Consider the following 23804-nt stretch of genomic DNA (forward strand, 5'->3'; position numbering starts at 1 on the left):
AATCAACATCTGTAGAACTGGACACCAAGGAAAACACCATGAGTGCATAATTTATAGATATTGTGTCATGACCACCAGAGAGTTCAAAGTATCTTTAGAAGCGAACCTGACCGGATAATTTGGGAGTGAGTCACAGCTAGCCTCCCAAGTGAAGATATTTATGCACTGACCACTACAAATTCTATTTATGCCACGCTTTCCAGATTCCATGTGATATAAAAAGCTGTAAGCTTTGGACACTCAACAGCTTGGCTAGGAGATGCTGTATACTCATATTTGAGGCTAGTAATGCAGAGGTCATTGGCACCAGAGGAACATAACACCTTCACCCCCGCCCTCCCTCTCCTTTCCTGTACTGAGTGGCTCACATCAGTTATGCTTTTGTGGGATGTGTTGAGGGAGGCAAGTGCAGAGAAAAGATCTGGCTTCTCTCTGCGGGGAAATTAGAGGGAAAATTCAGAGCGACTGGAGGAAGCCCAGGGGGTTGGTTAACGAAAACCGACACACGCCATAAATCCATACTCCTGAGGAATGCGTCAAAACGGGATACAATATTTTATACGTTTCACCAGAACTACAAAACAAATAGCTTTGGGGGAAATAAAATAATCACAGCGTGTAAAACCTTTTGTTTATTAATAACTAATGGTAACAGTTGTAGGGTGTAGCTAATTGTAACAACTGTCACCCTCCCCCGTACTTAATTTACTCAACGCAGTGGAACAGTTTTTGTTTATCCCGGCATTCAATACAATTAGACCAGAAAAGCCTTTGTGTAAAGCTCTTTAATTCAGTTACTAGAAGCTCCATGAATTCATATTGATGAAAAGGTCATTTACACTACTTTTTTTTTACACTGTTCCATGTAGTTACAACAGGCCATTGGGAAAACAGCCGTGGAGATTAGTGATATGTGCGTTTGTCCAGTTAAAGTAAACAACTGGATGGCGACCTAGAAAATTGAGCTATCTGATTTTCCGTGTTAGTCCTGAAGCTGGGTGACCCATGTTGGGATACAATCTGACAACTGGTGGCAATCTGCCCTGCATTATTTTCATATTAAAGCCTAATGAGTGGGAACTGGCACTCGTCGCAGCCCAGCCAGTTCTTTCAGTGTCAAAAAACAGGCTTTTCCATGGTCACCAGCTAGTGAATTCGGGTTGATTTCCCGCCCAGAATTACAAAGACCAATTGTAGCATTCGTATTGTTCCGGGATCAGGTTAGTTAATTTAGCACAGACTTGGGATCAATCTTGCACCTTCCCCCACCCTTTGTAGCAAACCAAGCAATCATCAACTGAGCTGTTAAGAAACCTGTACTTTTCCCTTTTTTTCTGCCTTCCTAGAAGCATTTACTTCTTACAAAGATATGACTCCATAGATAACCAGCTACCCATTTGTTCCTGACTAGTACTCCTTCTTTGTATGGGAGCTGCAAGCATTGCCCAGATATCACCTGGAGAGGAAGGATATCACAACTGACTCATATCGGCACCAGATGGGGCAGTATTATCCGGCCACACTTTGTAACAGAAAATCTGATAGGATATGGCGATTAATGCAAAATACTGCAGATGCTGGAATCCGAGACAAAAACTGTACATGCTGGAACATCTCAGCAGGTCTGACAGCATCCGCAAAGAGAGAATAGAGCCAAAGGGCTGGATTTTCCAGCTGCGCTTGCCCCAAGACTGGAAAATCCCATCTGAGGTCTGTCCCGCCCATTGCAATTCCTGTGGCGGGAGGGATGGAAAAAATTACGCCCCCCATACTTTAGCAGCAGTCACTGGATATCAGGAGCACGGAAGGCCATCAGTAGCCGTACAGTGCGAGTGCCCGCTGTGGCTCAGTCGGTCACATTCCTGTTCTGAGTCAGAAACTGTTGGGTTCAAATCCCACTATCCCGACTTGAGCACAAAAGCTCGGCTAACAGCCATACTGAACTGTTACTGGTGCTGTCCTTCGGATGTAGGAATGGATAAAATGTTAAACCAAGACCCTAAGTAAGATAAATCTAAGTAATTCGATGGCATGATTTAGAAAAAGACCAGGAATGTCCTGGTCAATTACGAAAGGGAAACTGATTATCTGGTCATTATCAAATTGCTGTTTTTGGAGGAGTGTTGTGTGCAAATTCCCTGCTGCAAATTCCATTTTACAATTGGGACTACACTTTGGGTGTTCTTCATTGATCACGCGGTGTCCTGATGTAATGAAAGGTGTTATATAAATGTCAGTCTCTGACTCATCCACTGACTGCTTTACCAGCTTAACCAGCAGAGTAGGTTGTCATAGGATAATTAAATAAATGTCCATTAATAATGCTCAATCTGTCTTTTAAACAGGATTTAAATATTTCTGATGTGGGTTTTACCCACTGGGTTGGAGACCAGCAGGATGGCACTGTGGTTAGCACTGCTGTCTCACAGCGCCAGGGACCTGGGTTTGAATCCTGGCTTGGGTCCCTGACTGTGTGGAGTCTGCATGTTCTCCCCATGTCTGCGTGGGTTAGGTGTGTTGGCCATACTAATTTCTACCTCAGTGTACCTGAACAGGAGCAGTGTGTGGCAACCAGGGGATTTTCACAGTGTTCACGTTGCAGTGTTAATGTAAACTTTACTTGTGACTAATAAATAAATTTAAGCTTAAAAATTAGTGGGAAATGTGTGTCGCTTCAGAGGGGGAGACCTGTCTGAATTAAGTGCCCATCACTTAACTGGCCAGCGCCAGCAGTGGTGTTGGAAGCAAGAGTGGGGTGTGTGACTTTCAGTGGGTGTCTCCTTCCTCAATCCAGCACCGAATGCCTGACAACCAGAGCACACCCCCCCCACCTCCCAATCCCCAGATAGGCTGCGGGCAAACTGTACAGAGTTTGCTGAGCCGCCATTAGGAGGCATGGGAAAGCTGTCCAAAGTGTTCTGGCTGTTGCCACCTATGGTGACGCCCGCCTACCTACCTGCTGTGTGACTCTATTTAATCCCCCAGCCACTGCTGAGTTCCAGTCCGCTCAGGAATAAATGGTATCAATTGGCTCAATAATGAGCCTAATTGACATCCCAGCACCAGCGGACGCGTTTCTCGAATCCGACCCTTCCATGATTCCGACTAATTGCGGGATGTTTTGTCCCTGCAAGCAGATGGACATGTTGGCTTCTTCTGTGATTAAAAGGGCCCAGCTGGCAATTTTGCTGCTGCGATGAGCTGGATTAAATTCCACTCCATGTTACAGTTATCAGCCAGCCAGCTGGTAAACGTGCTTCTGGTGATTTCTACAATGGTTAAACTGCACAAGATGTGTGACAGGAATAGGATACATACACAGGCTACATCAATGGCGCAAAGTGTTCAAATCTGCTATAACAATGAACAATTGGTTGTTTTTTTAAAAAATATTCAGAAATATTAGACCATAAAGAAAACTAGATGGTTTTTATGGTACATGGGCATCAATGAGGCTGTGGCCATTGTTCAGTTAATTTAATCTGTCAGTACATCTTACATGAAGAAGGAGGTGTCGACTTGATGGAATGCTGAAAGCTTCACCAAAGTCTTAATTTAAAATGAACAGTACTGTTATTGTCAGCAGTTCCAGACAAGGATAACTGATGATGTATTTAACTGTGGCTTCAGTTCTGCATATATAAGTAACACAACAACTCCAAGATTTAACCCAGCAAAGATAATTAACAAAAATCAATACTGAGGGCTCTTGTCACAGTTTTTTCCAATCTACATGATACATCAGAAGGAATGGCACTGCACAATTGAACACATGCAGGCTTTATAGCATAATATTATCATGCTGTAAATGTAATTAGTTTAAAATTATTTGAGACCACAGATTAAACGAAGGCTCCAACTAATTTGGTGCAGTAATACCAGAGATGGGACTGGCCAGGTCCACAGTGCCTGTTTCCATGGTATCAGAGTTGGCAACCACCCCCTCTTGCTTTGATACAATTCTCATCATCTTCATTTGTGGCTATAATACTAACATCACTGCTGTGCAAACACGACCCAGGATGATATTGAATTCCAGCATTGATGCCTCACACAATTTACTTCTAGGCAACAAGGGGGGCAAGTGATGTGATAGGGCAACCTCATGGTGCTACTGACCACTTTGGGCGACATGCTGGCTGCACTGGAACGTCGACAGAGTGTTGGCCACAACAATGTTAAAGAATCTTTGGAAATACTAGACCTGAAACAGAGCATCAACTAGCAGGGGTCACTCCAGCTGCAAGCGCACACCAAGAACAGGCAGCGCAGCACAACAAAAGAACAACTCCTATCGAGCAGAGGAAAACTACTATAGGGTCAAAGTACAGCACAAAAACAGACTCAACACCAAATACAAAAACATTTTTTTTTATTCTGATTGCCGAATTATTTAAGGCAAGTATAAAAAATGAAAGCATTCAATATACACTTTACATAAAATAAACTAGATTACAGCATAAAACAAGTAACCAGGCAACTTCGCAAGTTCTTCCTAAATCTGGATAATTGTAAACATTTAAAACTGCTGAACTAGTTCAAGTAATAAACAATCACAGATGTCTTTTTGTATGGGTGGGTGGAAGGGGTTATGTAGGCTATGGGGTAATCAGCCATTCAATATCATAAAGACATTTTATATTCACAGCTGCTCATTATTTTCCGTTTCAAACCTGTACATTATATACACACACACAATCACAATGGGCGTTCCTACAACCCTCAAACAGCCCTCTGCATGTATAATCTTCACAATAAACAACAATGCAGTGGACAGGTGAATACAGTTAGCACACAGATGCATTTTAAATAGTGTCTAAGTGTTTTCAAGGAGCCACCAAGTACACATAAACACTGTATCAAACTGTCACCGTCACAGTTAGCCTCTCCGAGGATCTAAATGCCACACTCAGTTCAAGGGAACAGCTATCCAGAACAGTGTGCTCTACAATACCAAGCAATTCTCGTCTTTTGTTGCTAACACTTTCAGGAAATGGCAAAGTACTGTGACAACTGCCAACAATTATTGACCCTGCTTTTCTGAGCCTGGTTACTGATACAAAAAAAACCCAATAAACAAAAAGAATATATTTCAACAAAAGTTTAATTACAGCAACATTTGTAACTCAGTTATAAAATTTGCAATTTACAAATATGAAATGACTGGTTTTGCCTGACATCAAGGCATTTGAAATCAACACCATGGAACTGATGTCTGTATAAACCTCTTCTTCATGTGATCCAGTCACATGACTATGATTCAATATACACTCATGATGCCATCACTCCCTGCAATAAAACAAAACAAGACGTTAGAAAAGTTTACACGGTTTCTGGTAATATGTCAGCATGTCTATCCAGCAACTAACAAAGCTACACAAATCCCAGGTTTGATTTCCAGTCTGTGCCAATAGATATTCTTCGCAAAAGAAGCCACAGAGGTGCTATAGTTAACCTCCCTACCCTGGGTTAAGGAGAGAAGAGTCAGCCAGGATTGCTGGCCCTGATCATTACCTAGTGAAACCTGCCAAAATAACACACCGATAGACTTTGCGCGAGGACAGGCTGAACTTCAGGTGTGACCAAATAGCTATTCACCTTCATATGGGAAAAATGGTTACTGGCCCACACGGATGGAGGATTCCTTGTAGTCAAGGAACTGGAGGACATCAGAGGCCATTAGCGAGCTGAAGGCTTCAGGAAAAAGGAGTTGAGGGGAATGAGTGAAATTTGGTAAAAGAGTTACTTTCTTTTTAAAAAGATTGCAAAAACTATTTTATAAAGTATTTTTTGTATCAAATTCCAGTTCAGCTCAGCAAGCTATTGCAAACACCAAAGATGTGAAGGGTAGGTGGACTGACCATGCTAAATTACCCTGTAAGTGTCCCAAGGTGGATCAGCCATGGTAAAATGTGTGGGGTTATGGGGTAGGGTGGGATAGGAGGGAGCTTGGTTAAGACACTCTTTCAGAGAGTCGGTGCAGACTCAATGGGCCAACGGTCCCTTTTGCTCTGCAGGGATTCTATGAAATAAATGACCTGATCACAGGAACGAGCCCCTCTCTGGTTTCCTACTTAACCTACTATGACCTGGATTTTTTTTAAAGTGGCGCACTGCCACAAGAGTGCATTTGAGGAAGATTATTTCTCATATTTTCAGTTTTCTGTTGACCTCTGACTTAGTTGTAGCAAAATCAAATAGTGCCAGCCTACCAGCACGAACTGGATGCAAGGAACAGCACTCAAACACATATCCTGGAGGCACACTGAGATCTTACTTAAATCTGTGTTAGACTGGTGAGTCTGATGTAAATTGTGGACCACTTCTGGGGGTGAGAAATGATTGACAGTGGGGGTGGGATCAGTAGGAGATGAAACAATCATGATAAGTCATGATGAAAGGGGGACCCGGGAAAAAACTAAACAGGAGCCAGTGGCAGTTTTTGGGACTGCTGAACTTCCCAGCACTGCATCCGCTGAACCGTAGAAAATTATACATTCAGGTGGGCATTTTTTAAAAAATGGATCTTTTCGCTGGCTGCCTCCAGCTGTCCATTTAAGGAACGCCGTCCAAGTCACAGGTTAATTTGGTTCCTTTGCAATTACAGGAGATCTGAGATAGCTATTTGAATATGCAAACGGCCTCATGCGCACAGGCTCCAAACACACAACTTCAGCAGTTAGCAGTGTGGCAGGGACGCAGAATGTGGACGCTGCCACAAATATTCGCAGCATCAGCACATTTCCAAACCGGTACTTCTGATCCTCTCACGCGCAAAGATGTTTCATTTGAAGATGTGCGGCTCACCTTCTCTGTGCAGGGAAAATGGCGGATGCAGAAGCCTGTGCAGCCACCTGCTGACCGGCAACAATGGCAGCGGATGCCAGCCCTAAAAGGATTTAATACAAGTAGAGGTCATGGTTTAGAATTCGTACAACACGCAGCCAACATATACCGAGGAGTATAGCTCAAAAAGTACTGAAAGCATAAGACCAGAGGCTGATCGAGGATCGGCTGGATTGAATCACTGTGTTTAATTGCACCTTTGGAATAAGAGGAGTGTGGCAGTACTGAGATTTTATTGTAGAATCATAGAATCCTACAGTGCAGATGGAGGCCATTCGGCCTATTGAGACTGCACTGATCACAATCCTACCCGTGCGCTATCCCCATAACCCCATGCATTTATCCTAGCTAAGTCCCCCTAACATTAAGGGGCAATTTAGCATGGCCAATCCACCTAACCTGCACATCTTTGAACATCTTATTATTTGAGATAGTTAAAGATACATTTTCCATTTTTGTGGTTCCAGTATAGATTCACCATGAGTTGTGTGCACGATTTCATGGTATTTGATTTCAATGTGTGTACTGAGAAAGTATGTCTTTAAGTGGCATGCTCCAGGTTTTAACTTCCCTGCTGCGGTCGCCATGCTACACCAGTTCCAAGTTATATTGTTGCTCACCTCTCATACTTTCTCTCATCAATTTTTCCCCTATTCTTCATCTCCCGAAGAGGACGGCTCCTTTCTGGGGTACTTAATCATTGCAGCCGGTCATTCCCCAGTATACTGTCGCTCATTCATATATTAGCCAGGGCAGTGAAAGCCAACAGCCCATTTAACTGTGTGGCAAGTCGTTGCGTTCCACGCCTCTATTCATCAGACAGCTAGTATTCCAGCATGGCTTGTACTGGAGAGACCAGGGCTCGTTTCTTACTCTCCACAAAACAGGCTACTTGAGACTGACTGTAGAATCCCAAGTGCTATGCTGGCTAAGTGCTGCTGACTCAGCATAGATCATGAGTCAAACCCAGGCCTATGCTCATATAGCTCAGTTGAGAGATACTTAGGAAGCAGGGCATCTTTTCATTATTTTGAAGGCCAAGTCAAACTGACAGTAAAGCAAGTATTTTTACTCCCCAGTTTGGCTCACGTGAAGTTTAAACTGCCAGATGTGGATCTTTTCTAAGTGCTTGGAAGTGAGATTGCCCTCCTCTCCTTCCTTGGTGCCTCAGAAAATAGGACAACTGAGCTCAGACACTTGGTGCCGTTTGGGAGCAAAGCCCCCATCTTTCCCCTCTGTCCCAAAAATACAACACACACATGTTGCATTAAAAATTCGTTGAGAGACATAGACAATAATTATTCCTTATTATGAATATAACAGCTATCAGGAAATCAGTACAAAATGGAGATTAAAGCAAAATACTGCAGACGCTGGAATCCGAAACAAAAACAGAAAATGCTGGAAAATCTCAACAGGTCTGACAGCATCTGTGGAGAGAGAATAGGGCCAAGGGGCAGGATTTTCCAGCCACGCTCACCTCAAGACCAGAAAATCCAGCCCAAGGGCAATGAACCCTTTCAAGGTCCTGTCCTACCCACTACGGTTCCCGTGGTGAAACAGATCGTTTTGGCTCTGACAAATCCCACCCCCACTTCCCGTGGTGGGCGGGACGGGAAACTTCTGCCCAATGTTTCAAGTCAGGATGACCCTTCATTTTCTGAATTTAGTACAAAATGGAGGTTGAATTGAAAGTACATGTATTCACAGTATGCTTCAGCCTTTACTATGTAATACTAATCTCTTAAATAAATGAAAAATCAATGGCCCAGCCGGGTTAGTACCTTGATATGGGTCATATTGGCCTGGTATTAGTGGATAGCCCATTCCAACATGCGTGTGGTGATGAGTGTGAACATGCCGCTGTGCAAAGGGCGAATGGCGTTCTCTGTCTCGCTCTCGCTCAGCTTCTCTCTCACGTTCAGGTGGCGCCTTTTCAGCAGGCTACGGATGAAAAGAAATTGCAACGTTTCAGGAAAAAGTGTGGTTGTGCAGAATGAGACTAATTACAATATAAATTACCATCTCCGACTCATTGCACCAAACATTTAGCTCATGTGCGTTAATTAAGATGCACAACTTAGTATTCTGCTCACGTGCCACTACAGCAGGAATGCACTGGAAAAGGAACCAGAAAGCCGTGTATTTTTTATTCTCTTAACAAAACCTTAACAGGACTAAAACAGGCATCTGTTTATGGAGCACGGGGGCTGTGATTTACTGCGCAAAGGTTGATGTTCCCAGAAGGAGACCCGATATTTCAAAATCCCTGAACAACACTAAAACCTGAAGCAAAAACGACACCATGGAAATTTAAGGCTCAGTAATATTCCACTGTGGACATTTCTTCAACACTTGAACTATATTCATCAACAACCACTGCCCAGGAGTGGGGGAAAACACAAAGGAGGGACAAACAGAAAAGCCACGTGCTGATAATTTATAGTGGCACGTTCAGATTTTATTTCACATGCTCACGATGGACGTATTTGTCTGTAAGTTTTTACAAATGTGGTACATCACACAGGATACACTGTCAAAGCAAATCATTAATGACTGGATTTATATCCAGGTTTATTGCTCTGCTGATTTTTATGATGCAGCAAGCTTTTGGCCTGTGCTGCTCCCCCCCCACCGCTGCCCCAAGCTTGAACAGTCTTGGCAGAGCTCCGGTCACCCTACTCACCCCAGGAGACTTGCTGCGGTACTGGCTGGCATGCTGCTGAAGCAGGTCGAGTGCCTTGGATTCAGCTGCTGGTTTTGTGTTTACATTGGGACTTGTGCTTGATTTCTCCGTTTCCTCACGGCTGGACATTTTCCCATAGACAGGGTAGTGAAACCCCGGAGACAGATAGGCCCCTGTGGATTGATATAAAAAAAACATGATTGGATTCCTTCTTCAACTTCCACCTGGCTCCTGCTTTTGGATGCTACCAGCATCAAGATTTCACGTCACAGGCCAAGCATATAAATCAATTATTGTCGAAGGGTTTTACTGGGTCTTTCTTCATAAAATCCAGGACTATATGTTGCTTGCAACACTCTCTCATTTCGATATTATTTCTTTTTCACTTGATCTCTGCTGAAGTCACTGGCTCATCTTGACATACGTACATGGGCAGCAAGGTGGCACAGTGGTTAACTGTAGCCTCACAGCGCCAGGGACCTGGGTTCAATTCCCGGCTTGGGTCACTGTCTGTGCAGAGTCTGCACGTTCTCCCCATGTCTGCATCGGTTTCCTCCCACAGTATGAAAGACGTGCTGGTTAGGTGCACTGGCCATGATAAATTCTCTAAAAAAGAAATGACCCGAGGGTGTGGCAACCCACCAGGGCCTAGGCTGACTGGCCATCAAATGAGTGTCAGCAGGAAGCATCGGGTGGCTGTTAAGAGTGAGGGGGTTCAAGCAAAGTACAGTGCAAGCCTGTCTACACCCAAAAGGCAAATCTGTATAATTCAGTAGGAGCCAATGGATAGTGCCTGGTAGTATTAATCATGACTAAGAGTCCCTCTCCCCAGCCCAGGACAAGTAAGGCTAATTGTAGCTCTCCTTTCATCCTGCCAAGATCGGCCTAGCTGAGTACTGACTGGGGACCAATGACACAGGATCTTTCTGGTTTGTATTTCTCAGTTACACACTGTAAAAGGTCATTATCATCTTAACCTGCAGAAAGTTTTGGGTTTTTCCTTAAAATCAGGACAGCTAACAATCGTACAATTTCAGTCACCCATATTTCTCTATTTCATCTGTAGATGTGTGTGGCACAGTGCTTCACAGCACCAAGGACCCTGGTTCAATTCCTGGCTTGGGTCACTGTCTGTGTGGATTTTGCACGTTCTCCCCGTGTCTGGGTGGGTTTCCTCCGAGTGCTCCGGTTTACTCCCACAGTTCAAAGATGTGCGGGTTAGGTGGATTGGACATGCTCCAATTGCCCCTTAGTGTCAAGGGGATTAGAAGGGTAAATACATGGGGTTACAGGGATAGGATCTGGGTGGGATTGTTGTCGGTGCAGCCTTGATGGGCTGAAAGGCCTCCTTCTGCACTGTAGATTCTGTGATTATATCAGAGAGCAAAAGGGCTACTGAGTTTTCTTTTCTCTTGTATCCCGCCATACTTGTCTTTCCACCACAAATATACTTCATCACCTCTGCTGTTATCAAACAAAATTTATTTTATTATTTTTAATTCCCCTCCAAAGCACCTGACACAAATACACGCACGCACAGATCAGAAAGACCTACCTGGGTAGCTATGCATTAACACTGGAGACACTGCTCGGTAGGCGGGGTCATACATATGTGAATAAGGATTATAAGCTTGCAGATATTGAATATAAGATGGATGCTGATTCATTGGTGATGAGACAGCAACGCGAGCACCTCGAGATTCCTTTGCAATGACAGGAGTCTTCCGATCATCAGTTTTACTTTTATGCTCCTCCACTGACAGAGACTGGGATTCAGCCCGCTTGCTATCTTTGGGCTCCTCTTTGATATTAGTCACTGCCATGGCAATATTAGAAACATTCCCCTCTTTGCTGGATGCCTTAATTGGACTGTCTTCTTTCTGTTTTCTCTCTTGTTCAAAATCATCCATTTTTTGCTGTTCAATGCTGTACTTTGGCTGGTAAACATAATGATGCCATGCCCGGGTATCTGGCTCCTGTGAACAGTCAGAGTGCAGGTAACTTAGATTTCAAATTCCACGTCTTATAAAAACTTAATATAAATAAGTTATAATAAATATAAAATTCTCATCTATAACTAATCTATAACTATAATCTATTCTGTGGTTCTATGATGTGATTTTATAACTCACAGACACACACACTCATTTATAGATCAAACAGACTTTTTGATCCAATTGTTTTGTAATTTACGTTGATTTCTAAATGCATTGCAATCAACTTTTGTCCACTATGCATAAAAGGGATGGAACCTTCTGCTCTCTCTGGTGGTGACCGTGGAGGTGGGAAGGGCATTTAATTAGATGAATCAGTGATGTACCCGAACCTGGCCACCTTCCTGTCTCTGGCAGAATTACATTCTGGGCGGAGAGTCAACCAATGCCAATTGAGGCTCTTAAGTAACCAAATAATTGCCACTGAAGGGCCTCATCTGGTTAACCCAGCCACAGGCAGCCACAACAACTAAAACTGTACAGCCAATTTGTCCCCTTCTAGGGCTTACCCTTCAATCAGAGGCACTCAGTGCTGATGATCGGGGGACCAGATGTACTGTGGCCTGGGTCACTCCACCATCCAGGGACTGTCCTTCCCATAGTAAACATGGCTTCCCCAGTGAGCATGAGAACTGCCAACTTCTGATTGGCAGAATCTCTGCCTCTGGGGCCTTAATTCCAGGCGAAGGCCTGTAGCTGGCTTCTCCGCCACCTGACTCGCCCTCCTGAAAAGGGGCAGGGCAGATCTCTTGTCAGCTCTCCAGCCAATGGGCAAGAATCCTAACGCCTTAACAAAATTGCATCCAAGGACTGTGGACCACAAAGGAATTTTCAAAGGCTACACCTCAAATAATCTCAAGGATTTGTATGAAAAACTGAATCTGACTTTTTGTTCCCCCAGTTATAATTTTTTTCTTCTCTGTAGAATAGAATCAAGGGTTTTCTAATTAACTCTTACCAATAACAAACTCCTCTGTTTAACATATACCTTAAAGGTGCCATGGGCATTATTTTATATGAAGAACTATAAACTTTCAGCAAGAATCTTGAAACTGCAAACTACAGAAAGCAGAACTAAGAGGTTTGAGTTTACATGTTCTTTTATGCCTAAAGGATGACCAATCAGCAACTCAAAAACTAGGATCTAGGGTGGCATGTTGGCACAGTGGTTAGCACTGCTGCCTCACAGCGCCAGGGACCCAGGTTCTATTCCTGGCTTGGGTCACTACCTATGCGGAGTCTGCACGTTCTCCCTGTGTCTGTGTGGGTTTCCTCCGGGCGTTCCAGTTTCCTTCCACAGCTCGAAGATATGCAGGTTAGGTGAATTGGCCATGCTAAATTGACCCTGAGTGTCAGGGGGACTAGCTAGAGTAAATGCATGATGTTGAGAGGATAACGCCCTGGTGGGATTGTGGTCAGTGCAGACTCCATTGGCTGAATGGCCTCCTCTGCACTGTAGGGATTCTATGATTGTACTTTCACTGAGAAAGTGAGCTGACCTATTCTTTAAAATGATAACTTCAACAAAGCTTTTGTACATTGTCACTTGTTTATCATTAACTTTACAAATTTCAATTTTCAATCATTCCAAAAAATATCACCAAAGAATATCCTCAACTTTCTGATTCATTCTAGAATACAGCTGATGCTTGTAGTGTACCAGGAGTAGAGCAAAGTCAGTCACTGAGCCTGTTCCATCACTCAGTGAGACCGTGACTCATTCAACTCTGTACACCATCACTTACCCACATCCTTTAATACCTTCGGTTAACAAAACAATCTAGCAATTGCAGATTTTAAAAACAGCAACAGATCCAGAATCAATTGTTATTTGCAGAAGAGAGTTCCAAACTTCATCGCCTATTGTACGTAGATGTGTTTCCTAATTTCACTCTAATCTTTGTGCCATGTCCTATGGTCCTAGACTTCTTGCCAGCTGAAAACAGTTTCTCTCAATCTGTCCTATTTGTTCCCCTTAATATCTTGAAACTAATTACCAAATCACGACTTAACCGTGTAAATGTCAGGGAATGCAACTTGAATTTGAGTATTCACTTTGTGGAATTAGACCTTTGGAGGCCATTCTGAGAAAGCTGTGCCATGTTCCCTCCAAAGCCAATAAATCCCAGGGTAGAATTTAATTGGATGGGAGGCTGCAGGGGGGAGGCCATGCTGCTTTCCCACCTCAGTCCCGATTAAGTGAGAGGAAGGCACATGGACTGCCTTCCTAATCTGCCCGTTCACCCATCAGCAGGTGGGGGAACTCACAATGCGGAGAGCCCACAAAGCAAACTCTGTTGAGTTTCTCATAGGCTTCGTGGGGGCCCCTCATTCAAAGCGCCTGGTTCGGGGACTGGGCGATCCTTGGTCTTGAGTCAGCAGCCACAGTATCATCAACAGCAACAACCACTGCCTCCCCAGTGGAACTGTCGAACAATGAAGAACTGTTGGCTTCTAACTGGCTAGCAACTCTCTATGGCTGGGACTTCTGCCCCTGAGGTCCTTGATCCCAGGAAAGGCCTGTCTCTCAAGTGTCTGATTGGCACTTATTCAATGGGTCTTCCTGAAAAGAGGTGAAGTGGGACTCTCATTAATTCTCCAGGTGATGGATGAGAGTCACCTACATTAAACTCCACCCTGAGGGTGCAGTGCTAGAACTGTTCTCCGTCCCCAGGTTTGGTATAACCCGGCTGTGGCATGACTTTCACCCTCCGGTTTTTTAGTATCTGGATATCACATGGACCCCAAAGTTTCTTTGGATCGCTACCCTTTCTAGCTTTTCACCATTTGGGAACTGATAGATTCTACCCTTTCTACATCCAAAGTGAATGACCTCACAGTTGCTTATACTTAAATCCATTTGCCACAGTTTTGCCCATTCATTTAATCTATGATGTGGAGATGCCGGCGTTGGACTGGGGTAAACACAGTAAGAAGTCTCACAACATCAGGTTAAAGTTCAACTGGTTTATTTGGAATCACCTGAGGACAGAGCAGCACTCTGAAAGCTCATGATACCAAATAAACCTGTTGGACTTTAACCTGGTGTTGTGAGATTTCTTACTCATTTAATCTATTAACAGCTGTTTATTATTTTATGCTTCTATCAACGCTGGCTATTGTGCTGCTGCTATTCGTGCCCTTGACAAATTTGAATACCTCATTCAGTACATTTGCAGTTTGGGTTGCAGGAGACTAACCAACCTTCATCTGCAAGCACTCTGCATTAACTTTGCTGAAACTGGTTCCCTTATTTAGATGGTGGAATTGTGAGTTCACAGCTGTATGAAATGTTAAGCTGTTGGTAGCTGACTCCACAGTGTGGAGCTGTTGAAGACAAGCCCGAACTTCTCTTCGCCCATCAATCACACACATGCTTTCCTGTAGAGGTTGCAGCACAGCCATTGGGACAGCAAAGAGTGATTCTCCATGTCCTTCTCTAGTTGTGCTGGTATTAGTTGTTATGGCTCTATCAAAGCTAAACTCAGTTAACAGCATGGAACATGGTTCAAAACCTTCTGTCCTTTCTCAAATCCCATCCTGCTCTTTGTCCCAGCATTCGGGTCAAAGGTGGTGGCACAATGGTTAGCACTGCTGCCTCACAGCGCCAGAGACCTGCGTTCGATTCCAGGCTTGGGTCACTGTCTGTGTGGAGTTTGCACATTCTCCCCATGTCTGCATGGGTTTCCTCCATGTGCTCCCGTTTCCTCCCACAGTCTGAAAGACGTGCTGGCTAGGTGCATTGGCCATACTAAATTCTTCCTTGGTGTACCCGAACAGACACCAGAATGTGGCGATTAGGGGACTTTCACAGTAACTTTATTGCAGTATTGATGTGAGCCTATTGTGACACTAATAAATAAACTTTAAACAGATTCGTTAATCCCATGTTGCAGAACTTTCTCCTTAAATCCTTCTGTTTGCCATTTAACTTTAAAAAAAAGCCTTTCAAACCTCCTGCCGACTTTTCTAACCATGGTCATGGTTTGGCAACCATTCCTCCATCTATTTTCTCTTATCGCACCGTGGAGAGTGATGGGAACATTTCCTAGACAAACGTAACGAATTCTGACACAAAATGTTGTTACTGGACTCAGAACCTCAAACTTAAGGTGCACTTACCCATTAATCACTGGGAGAGCAATATATATTTTATATATAAACATAAAAATGAGATAAAATTTGCATTGAGAATTCATGCTAACCCCAATATCATCGGCCACCCAGAAACAACAAACATCCATCCAACAGAAAATCCTGGAAAATCTCAAGGGATCTGACAGCATCTGTGGAGAGAGAATAGAGCCAATGTTTCGAGTCTGGTCAGAGTTCTGACAAAGGGTCATCCACACTCGAAACGTTGGCTCTATTCTCTCTCCACAGATGCTGTCAGACCCCTTGAGATTTTCTGGCATTTTCTGTTTATGTTTCAGATTCCAGCGTCCACAGTAGTTTGCTATTTTTATTGAACACCCATCTAACCTGTTTAAAGCGAATGGTGGGATCGACTCCTGTCTGTTTCATAGAGTCCATGACAGACTTCATCTCCACTGCCTCCTTGATGAGCTGATGATTTTCCAATTGCTTGGCTTTGAACCCGTCCATGGTTAGTTGCTGCTGCTGTACTGGTTGAATGTGGGATTTCACAAGCTCCTCTGGTTTGCTCACAAGCCCGGCCTTTGACGACTCTGACAGCAAGAACGAGTCCTTGGCCTTGGAGCTACTTTTGTGTGGCTCAGGGGTAGAAGGGGCTTTTGAAATGGTCGCGGTCGGAATATTTTTCTGTTTCAGTTCATCTTTGCCCAGTTCCTTTTGCTGCCCTTCTACTTTCCTTTCACTGTCTCTCCCCAGCTGCTGCAGCTTCTGCTCCGCAAACCGCTGCTCCTCGTAGAATTTCTCGTACTGTTGCCTGTAAGAAGGATTTGTCATTATTGACTTCTGGTCAACGTAGCAGAGGCCATATGCGTACTGTCCATAGTAGAGTGATTGGGCAAGTGCCGGGTGTCGTTGTGTGATAACGGACTGGTGCTGAGCTTGAGCATTTACTGTGTTTGTGTCACTCTTTTTAACATCCAAAATCTCCACCTTGTCCTTTTTCTCGGTCTCTTCCTCCATCTCCTTTTTCACTTTGATGCTCTGCGATGAAGAAGTGTTCCCAGTTGTGGCACTGCTGACCTGACTAGGGTGCATGTAATTAGGGGAATAGTAAGGCTCGTAACCATGGTAAAAAGGTGAATGGGTCTCTTTGCTTTGTGCTGGCTGAGAAGAGGCTGAGGAGTGAGCTTTTACAATAGTGTCCTTGGAGGAAATTGTATCTGCGGGAGAATTAGTCTTTGACCTTGCGCCTTCTGACCTGCTGTCAGAACCCCCGTCGTCCGCAGCGTCAGAAATGTCCGAGTAAGCTGGGCTGTTTGTTTTAGTGGCCGTCCCGTCGCCACCATTTTGTGTTAAAACGTGCAATGGCGTCATGGGAGATTGTCCGTTCACCAGATTGCTGCACTCCAGCCTACAGGCACTCCCGATGGAAGGGCTGGGTGCATTGTCTGTGAATGTGTAAACCTTATCAGCCTCGGCTTTTATGCTAGCCATTCTGCTCTCCTGAGAGTCACACAAGCCATTCACAAGCACTTCATTCTTGCTGAGATGCTCTTTTAAAAAATGTGAAGTCAGCTCTTTTGCGGAAGCTTTTAAATCCTCAGGTTTCCCGAGTTTTGAGTCCATCTTTGGGCTTACCGTCTCTTTGCCCTCTTTGTCTTTTAATTTTCGCTTCTCTTTCTTCTTTTTATCTTTGAGCGAGGACAGGGCTGGGTTTACCGCACTCGGCTCTCCCATAATGGTCGGCTTTGGTTGAATAGGTTTCAGTGGTGGACTCTTTGGTGTTGCCTGGACAACAGTTGTAGTAAGAGAAGGTAGCCCTGGTATTGTTCCTGCAGTAGTGGTTGTGAATGTTGCTGTGGGAATGGCGATCAATTGTGGTGGGGGAGGGGCAGGGGCAATTGGCCTTGTTGTCTTAGGCTTTGATAACGTTTTATCCACTTTTCCATTGCTGTTCTTTTTCCCCTTTTCTTTGTCACCCAGGTTTTTCTTATCTATGACCCCTTCCACCTCCAGTTTGGGCATTTCTGAAGCAGAGCTGCCGTCAGGAACTGAACAACTCTCTAAAGCAGCAGTCATATTGGAAATCACAGGAAGGTTATTCAGGTCATTATTCAGACCTTTCCTTTTACTAGCATTCTTCCCAGATTTAGAATTGACGAGTGGGCTTTGAGCACTGTTAAGCAAGTCTTTGCGGCCCTTTGGGGTGCCTGGGGTGCTGGAAAGGGGTGACGGAGGTGCTTTTATCTGATCGTAACCTAATCCACCACCAGAAAGCAACGTGCCACTTCCCGGTTCAGCGGGGTCAACGCCAATTGCCACGTTACTCAATGCCTCCTCGCAGTCTGACATTTTGTCTTCAATGTCCGGTTCAAATTCCAGTTTATTCTCAGGGTCTAAGTGCGCGTGGGCCTGGTGGTAACGCAAACCATTGATGTGCTTGTATTTCTTACTGCAGTTTGGATGAGGACAGTCGATTAACACTGGGGAAGAGCAGCCTTGATCCACAAAAGTAGCCTCAGGCTTCCCCTGCGGCATGGTCGGAGTACTTCTCGAATTGGTGCGGACCCTCTTCCCAGACTTGGTGTCCTCAGAGCTGGAGTTTAGGTCCAACTCCATGGGGGGCTTGTTTTTCCTTTTGTTGATGGGTGAGGGACTGGTTTTCACATCCTCCATGGTACAGTTCGGGGGTGTCCTACGTCCACTCGAGTTAAGACTTCCCCGGCGTCCTTTTCCATTGGCGCCACCTCTGTTCTTGTTTTGCAAGCCCCTGGACTCGGTAAACGCGGCTTCGTTCATTGGAGTGTTAGCGACAGACCTTGCCCTTTTGCCCCGACCTCGGCTTGCTCGCATTTCAACGTCACTTGTGGGCGATTCACAAAATCTGTGGAACATAAAGAACATCTCAGTTAGTGTTAGCCTCAACGGTACACGTTGAAACTCAGTCACAGTAAAAATGAATACCATTAAGAAACAGAAAAATTACTTTTGACGATATTTTAAATCCAGGAGCTCAGAAGTATCAAGTGAAATGCGGGCAATATGCCATATATTTTTTAGATAAACTTGCGTAATAGATTGTAAAATACTTCTTGTGGTTGCTGAGCTGCAATGACGCTGGAATTCTATCGTCCTGCCCACCATGGAGGAGCGGACAACAGAAATGTCCTTTGACCTCAGGTAGAAACTTCCGATCTCGCTCGAGTGAGGCCGTAAAATCCCTCCCATCATTTTTAAATATGTTGGTGCCGTTGGTTTCTATCAAACCCGGGTAAGGAAATGCAGTAGCATTTTAAATCTGGGAATAACTCTTTAAATCTGGGAACTAGGTTTATCTTACAGAATCCATTCAGTGCAGAAGAGGCCATTTGACCCATCGAGTCTACACCGACTCTCTGAAAGAGTATCCCACTCAGTCCTCCCCTCTGCCACATTCCTGTAACCCCATGCATTTTACCATGGCCAATCCACCCAACCTGCAAATCTTTGGACTGTGGGAGGAAACTGTTGCATCCAGAGGAAACCCACGCAGGTACTGGGAGAATGTGCAGAGTCCACACAGACCCAAGGATGGAATTGAACTCAGGTCCCTGGTGCTGTGGGGCAGTAGTGCTAACCACAGTGCTAACACACTGATCTCTCGTGTCTGTTGAGTTCTTATATCAAATCAGTCTGGTTAATTTCAACATTGGGACTGTCTTAGAATCCCTGCAGTGCGGAAGGAAGCCATTCGGCCCATCGAGTCGGCACCGACTCTCTGGCATAGTATCTTATCCAGGCCCTATCCTCTGCCCTATCCCTAAAATTTCTCATATGGCTAATCCAACTACCCTTCACATCTTTGTATTTGGGAGAAAACCGGAGCATCCGGAGGAAACTCACACAGAGGATGTGCAAACTTCACTCAGTCACCCAAGGCTGGAATCAAACCCGGGCCCCTGTGAGGCAGCAGTGCTAACCAACGTGCTGTGCTTTGGGCCTGTGATATACTTTGTAGCTGCTGTGAAAGTGGCAGCCATACATGCTGAATTAATGGTGTACAACTAGCCAAGGGAGGGACTGAAATAAATCTTGGATTGAGCCATAGACAAACAGCAATGCAAGTAGAATTTCAGCTACATGGCCAAAAGTTTTAGAGAATAAATCAGAGACAAAGGCTATCGTGCTGAATGGTATTGTACTCTGGTCAGGCCACACCCTGAGTTCTGCACCTAAAGAGTCACAAAGCTAAACTACAATCCCAGCGGGATAAGCTCTGTGATCAACCAAGAAAAGCTTGAATTCATCAACCTCCAATGGAAACAGAATGAGAGAGGATCATTGGTACTTTTCAATCCTTTTTCTGAATGGATCAGAGAAGGTGAATCCTGAGCACAATCTGGAGGGATTGAAGGATCACCAAGCAGGAAGGCAAAGGATTAGAGGGATATGGGCCAATTTCAGTTCAGTTTAGGAAACTGGGTTGGCATGGACGGGTTGGGCTGAACGGCCTGGATCCATGCTGTATATCTCAATGACTCTATGAGACAAAGGTACAAACTAGGAAAAGGCAAGTTCAAAACTGATGTCAAGAAGCACTTGTTAGTAAAAGATCTTCCAGGAAGGAAGTGAAGTCAAAACTGTAGGCATTTCTGAAAAAGCAGTTAAAATCATGTGTTGGGGTGATTTTCAGTGTGAACTGTATATCAATTGGACGTTAATTGTATTCAGGCAGGAGGCATTAATTGGCGACTCATCAGTACTTTTATAGATGAAACAGAGACAGTTTCCGAAGTGCAACTTCAGATGATTTGCTCTATCCCACCCCAACCCCTTTGTTTTTAGTATATTTTTAACTATTCTCTACCTTTTATTTCTTTATTGTCTTTCTTCATTTTTCTTCCCCTTTCTCATTCTTTCCCCCTATTTTATCTCCCTTTCTTATCTTTTCTCCCTCTTTGCTTCCCTTTCCCCCCCTTTTCTCAAATCTACCTCTCTCCCACCCATCTCCCCCCACATCGTCATCTGTCACAGCTCATGCCCTCATTTCAGCTTCTCTGCCATTTGGCCATTCACACTCTCTATTCTCTCTATGGACTGCCATTAACAGCCTTTTCCCCTTGTTTCTGTGGTTGTGACTCATCTTTTATTTCCTCACCCTGCAGTATAAATATCTCCCACTTTCTTTTTGACAAAGGGTCATCTGGACTCGAAATGTCAACTCTTTTCTCTCCTTATAGATGCTGCCAGACCTGCTGAGATTTTGCAGTACTTTCTCTTTCGTTTTGGAGGTGTTCAGTTATGCAGTGTATGTCACTGTATTCAATTATAGGATTTCATTTGAAGACCAGGCAACAGTATGCTATTGTTCACCACCCGGCTGTTTTGACAACACGTTCCTATGGAAGAATGAACTAGATGGGCTGAACAGATCTCTGGTCTGTACTTATCTTTATCTCACACTTCACTGAAGCCACTGAAACTAATACCAGCTAGGTACAAGCAGCCTGTTTCTCCATCCAGTATATCTTCCATGATATAACGCCTCCAAGCAGGCACAATGTCGAATTCTAAAGTTTTTCTGCAATTATCCAGGGGATTTCAAGTGGACCAGAAGTTGCCTTACCGTGGAGGTGCCCAGTCATGTTTTGTGCAGTCCAAAAGTGTCCCAACGTACGTTTTATTTCGCCAGGTCACATTGACCACCAGAACACCTGCAGGAGAGAAGAAAAGGATAAAAGATAATAAATAAATGATCTTTACATTTGGGCCTGGATTTTAGGATGGTAGGGGCTCCAGAGAGCCAGTGGAGAACACATTCCTCCCCCACCCACCCTCTCTGACATGTGTGTTGCCCTTTCATTCTCTAATGAGCACTGATTGACAGAAGGTGGGATTTCCGTTCTCACTTGGGTTAAGGTGCAGCCTTGGAGAGCAGGTCAATTAGGTTCGCTGGCAGCTCCCTAGACCTCCTGACACAACGCTGCAGCGGTGGGAAGAGGCACTTCAGTAATTAAGTAAGTGGAATGGGTCCCCTGGAAGGGATGGTAGGCAATGCCTTGAGAGGGGCAATAGGCCGGTAGAGGAGGGGAAGGGTGAGGGGAATAGGCCGGGAAGAGAGGGGAGGGGAAGGTTGGGGGGGGAATAGACCAGGAGGGGAAGGGTGGGGAGAGGAGGGGAAAGGTGAGGGGAATAGACCGGGAGGGGAAGGGGGGGTGGGGGTGGTGGGGAGGCTGGGAAGGGAAGGGTGGGGGGGATAGGCCAAGAGGGAAAAGGAAATAGGCCAGGAGGGGAGGGGAAAGGTGAGGGAAATAGACCAGGAGGGGAACAATGAGGGGAATAGGTTGGGAGGGGAGGGGGTATAGGCCAGGAGGGGAGAGAGAATCGGATGTCTCTATGTTTTGAAGGTCAAAAAGGGGGTTCTGATAGAGGTGCCCCCTCCCCTTTCTGCCAGAGGTATGGCTTTGGTGATTTTTTGGTGCCCCCTCCTCCGATATGTCACGAGCCCGCCAGCCTAAAAATTGAGGCTGAGTGGGAAAAGACCTTTAAGTGGCTGTTAATTGATCACTTAAGGGCCTTAACTGGGGCAAGGGCAGGCTTATCCCACCCTGCAATCCCTGCCCGCCCCACCGTAAAATTGCTTCCAGTTGGAGGCAGGTGGGATCCCAGGGGGAATCCTGTCTATGTAATTTCACGCTTCCCTGCTCAGGGAGGGGGGGAGAGTGGTTGCTAAATTTTTGGCCTTGGGAGTCCTTTTTTAGCGTTCTGACATGCACTTGATACACATTTGTTTTCTATGACTGAGGCTTTGCATTCTTCCTCTTTCTGGCTTCACTGACCTCAAGTCAAGACCGACAGGAAATTGTTTTCTTTCTGGTGTGTAATCGAGATACGGCTGACAGAAGGAAATGGTTCTTGCCACGTCCTGCTGTAAAACGGCAACACTCACCTCTTAATTTTTGCTATTATTACACGTAATTGCTTTTGCTTGGCAAGCTGCCAGCGCACACTGAGCCCGTCTGCAGGACTGGAAAGCTCTCTCTGCGCTGACCAGGAACAATCTGTGAACGCTTCCTTTCTGCTGAATTGGGAGGTGGGGGCTGGGGTGGGGGGGGGGGGGGGGGGGTGGTGGGGCTGCAGCGGGTGCGTGGAGGCAGGCGAGGGAAAATCAACAACATAACCTTTCCCTAGCGGAATGATTTACACCAGTCAATCAAATTCCTCCTCAAAGCTCTCATTCACACCTCGCCGTCTGAATCCTTGTCAAACAAAGGTTCTTTTCTCTACATGAGTGAAATCAATGCAATCACCTCGATTGCAAAATGACTTGATTTTTCTCTTGTATACAAATTATTACTGTCCATTTGTCAACACAAAGTAATTTCTTTTTCAAACTAAGATATTAAAGTTGATTGTGCTGAGCGCCATTATGCACAATTCTGACAGAAATGGCACCCAATGTAACCTCCTTCACCGAAAATATTTCCCTAAGAACTAGCTTTCTTTCATCATCGGAACGATACGCAATGTTGGTTTGCTGGTGATTAAATCCCTGACTTTCGACCTGGTGTTTATAATTGTGGTACACTATGTGTACAACTATCATCAAGTAATAACAGCAACTTTTTTTCTGTCTATTCAATTAGAATTACATATCCTCATATAATACAGCTTACTTCTCACATTTCATTCGTCACTCGGTGGGTTTCTTCTCTGAGGAACTAAGGCGGGCAGATGGATCTCTTCAAAGAAGAAAATATCCATTTCAAGGACCAACTGAATTCTCTTCAGTATTTTTCTATCTTCCAGGGTTGGAGATACATTAAATAAATAAATACCCAATGTACTGCATTTCCCTCATACAGTAAGGAATTATGAATATATATTTTACTCTGAATGAAAGGTTTTCCTTTTTTCCCGCTATTCATTTCCAAAGCAGAGATGCTTTGAACTTGATCTTCTGTGGAAAGTCCATATCTTATCAGGGCAAGATGGTTACCTTCATAACCTTCAATTATCAAGAGTTTCATCCGAACTGAATAAAACTACAAAACCCCTCACCGACCGACACTGCAGTCACATAGAAAGGAGCAACCTTCTCCAGCTCAGGTCCCCGAGGACCTGTAAACTGAACAATCCCACAATTTAATTCCCTGAAGAACTGTCAAAATGCTACTGTGGGGAAGAACCTAAACGTGCTGGTG

General features: G+C 44.6%; 1 protein-coding gene across 6 annotated transcripts in view; it reads right to left on the bottom strand.

Moving 5' to 3' along the window:
• Window positions 1-4376: 4376 nt before the first annotated feature.
• znf608 (zinc finger protein 608) overlaps window positions 4377-23804 on the bottom strand; it is an 89252-nt gene continuing 69824 nt past the window's right edge. For 5 of the 6 annotated variants that reach the window (XM_080188941.1, XM_080188944.1, XM_080188945.1 and 2 more), the window contains 7 exons: window positions 21227-21314; window positions 16009-18505; window positions 11088-11508; window positions 9533-9705; window positions 8631-8790; window positions 6808-6889; window positions 4377-5289 (listed from right to left, as the gene is read on the bottom strand). In XM_080188941.1, coding sequence (XP_080045067.1) covers window positions 5283-5289; window positions 6808-6889; window positions 8631-8790; window positions 9533-9705; window positions 11088-11508; window positions 16009-18505; window positions 21227-21314 — 3428 coding nt within the window. In that variant the 3' untranslated portion in view covers window positions 4377-5282. Of the gene's footprint in view, window positions 5290-6803; window positions 6890-8630; window positions 8791-9532; window positions 9706-11087; window positions 11509-16008; window positions 18506-21226; window positions 21315-23804 lie in introns of those variants that run through there. The other variant, XM_080188946.1, reaches the window with a different exon arrangement.

This window comes from Carcharhinus amblyrhynchos, chromosome 5 (genome assembly GCF_965287045.1).
Source record: "Carcharhinus amblyrhynchos chromosome 5, sCarAmb.v2.hapA, whole genome shotgun sequence".
Taxonomy (NCBI): domain Eukaryota; kingdom Metazoa; phylum Chordata; class Chondrichthyes; order Carcharhiniformes; family Carcharhinidae; genus Carcharhinus; species Carcharhinus amblyrhynchos.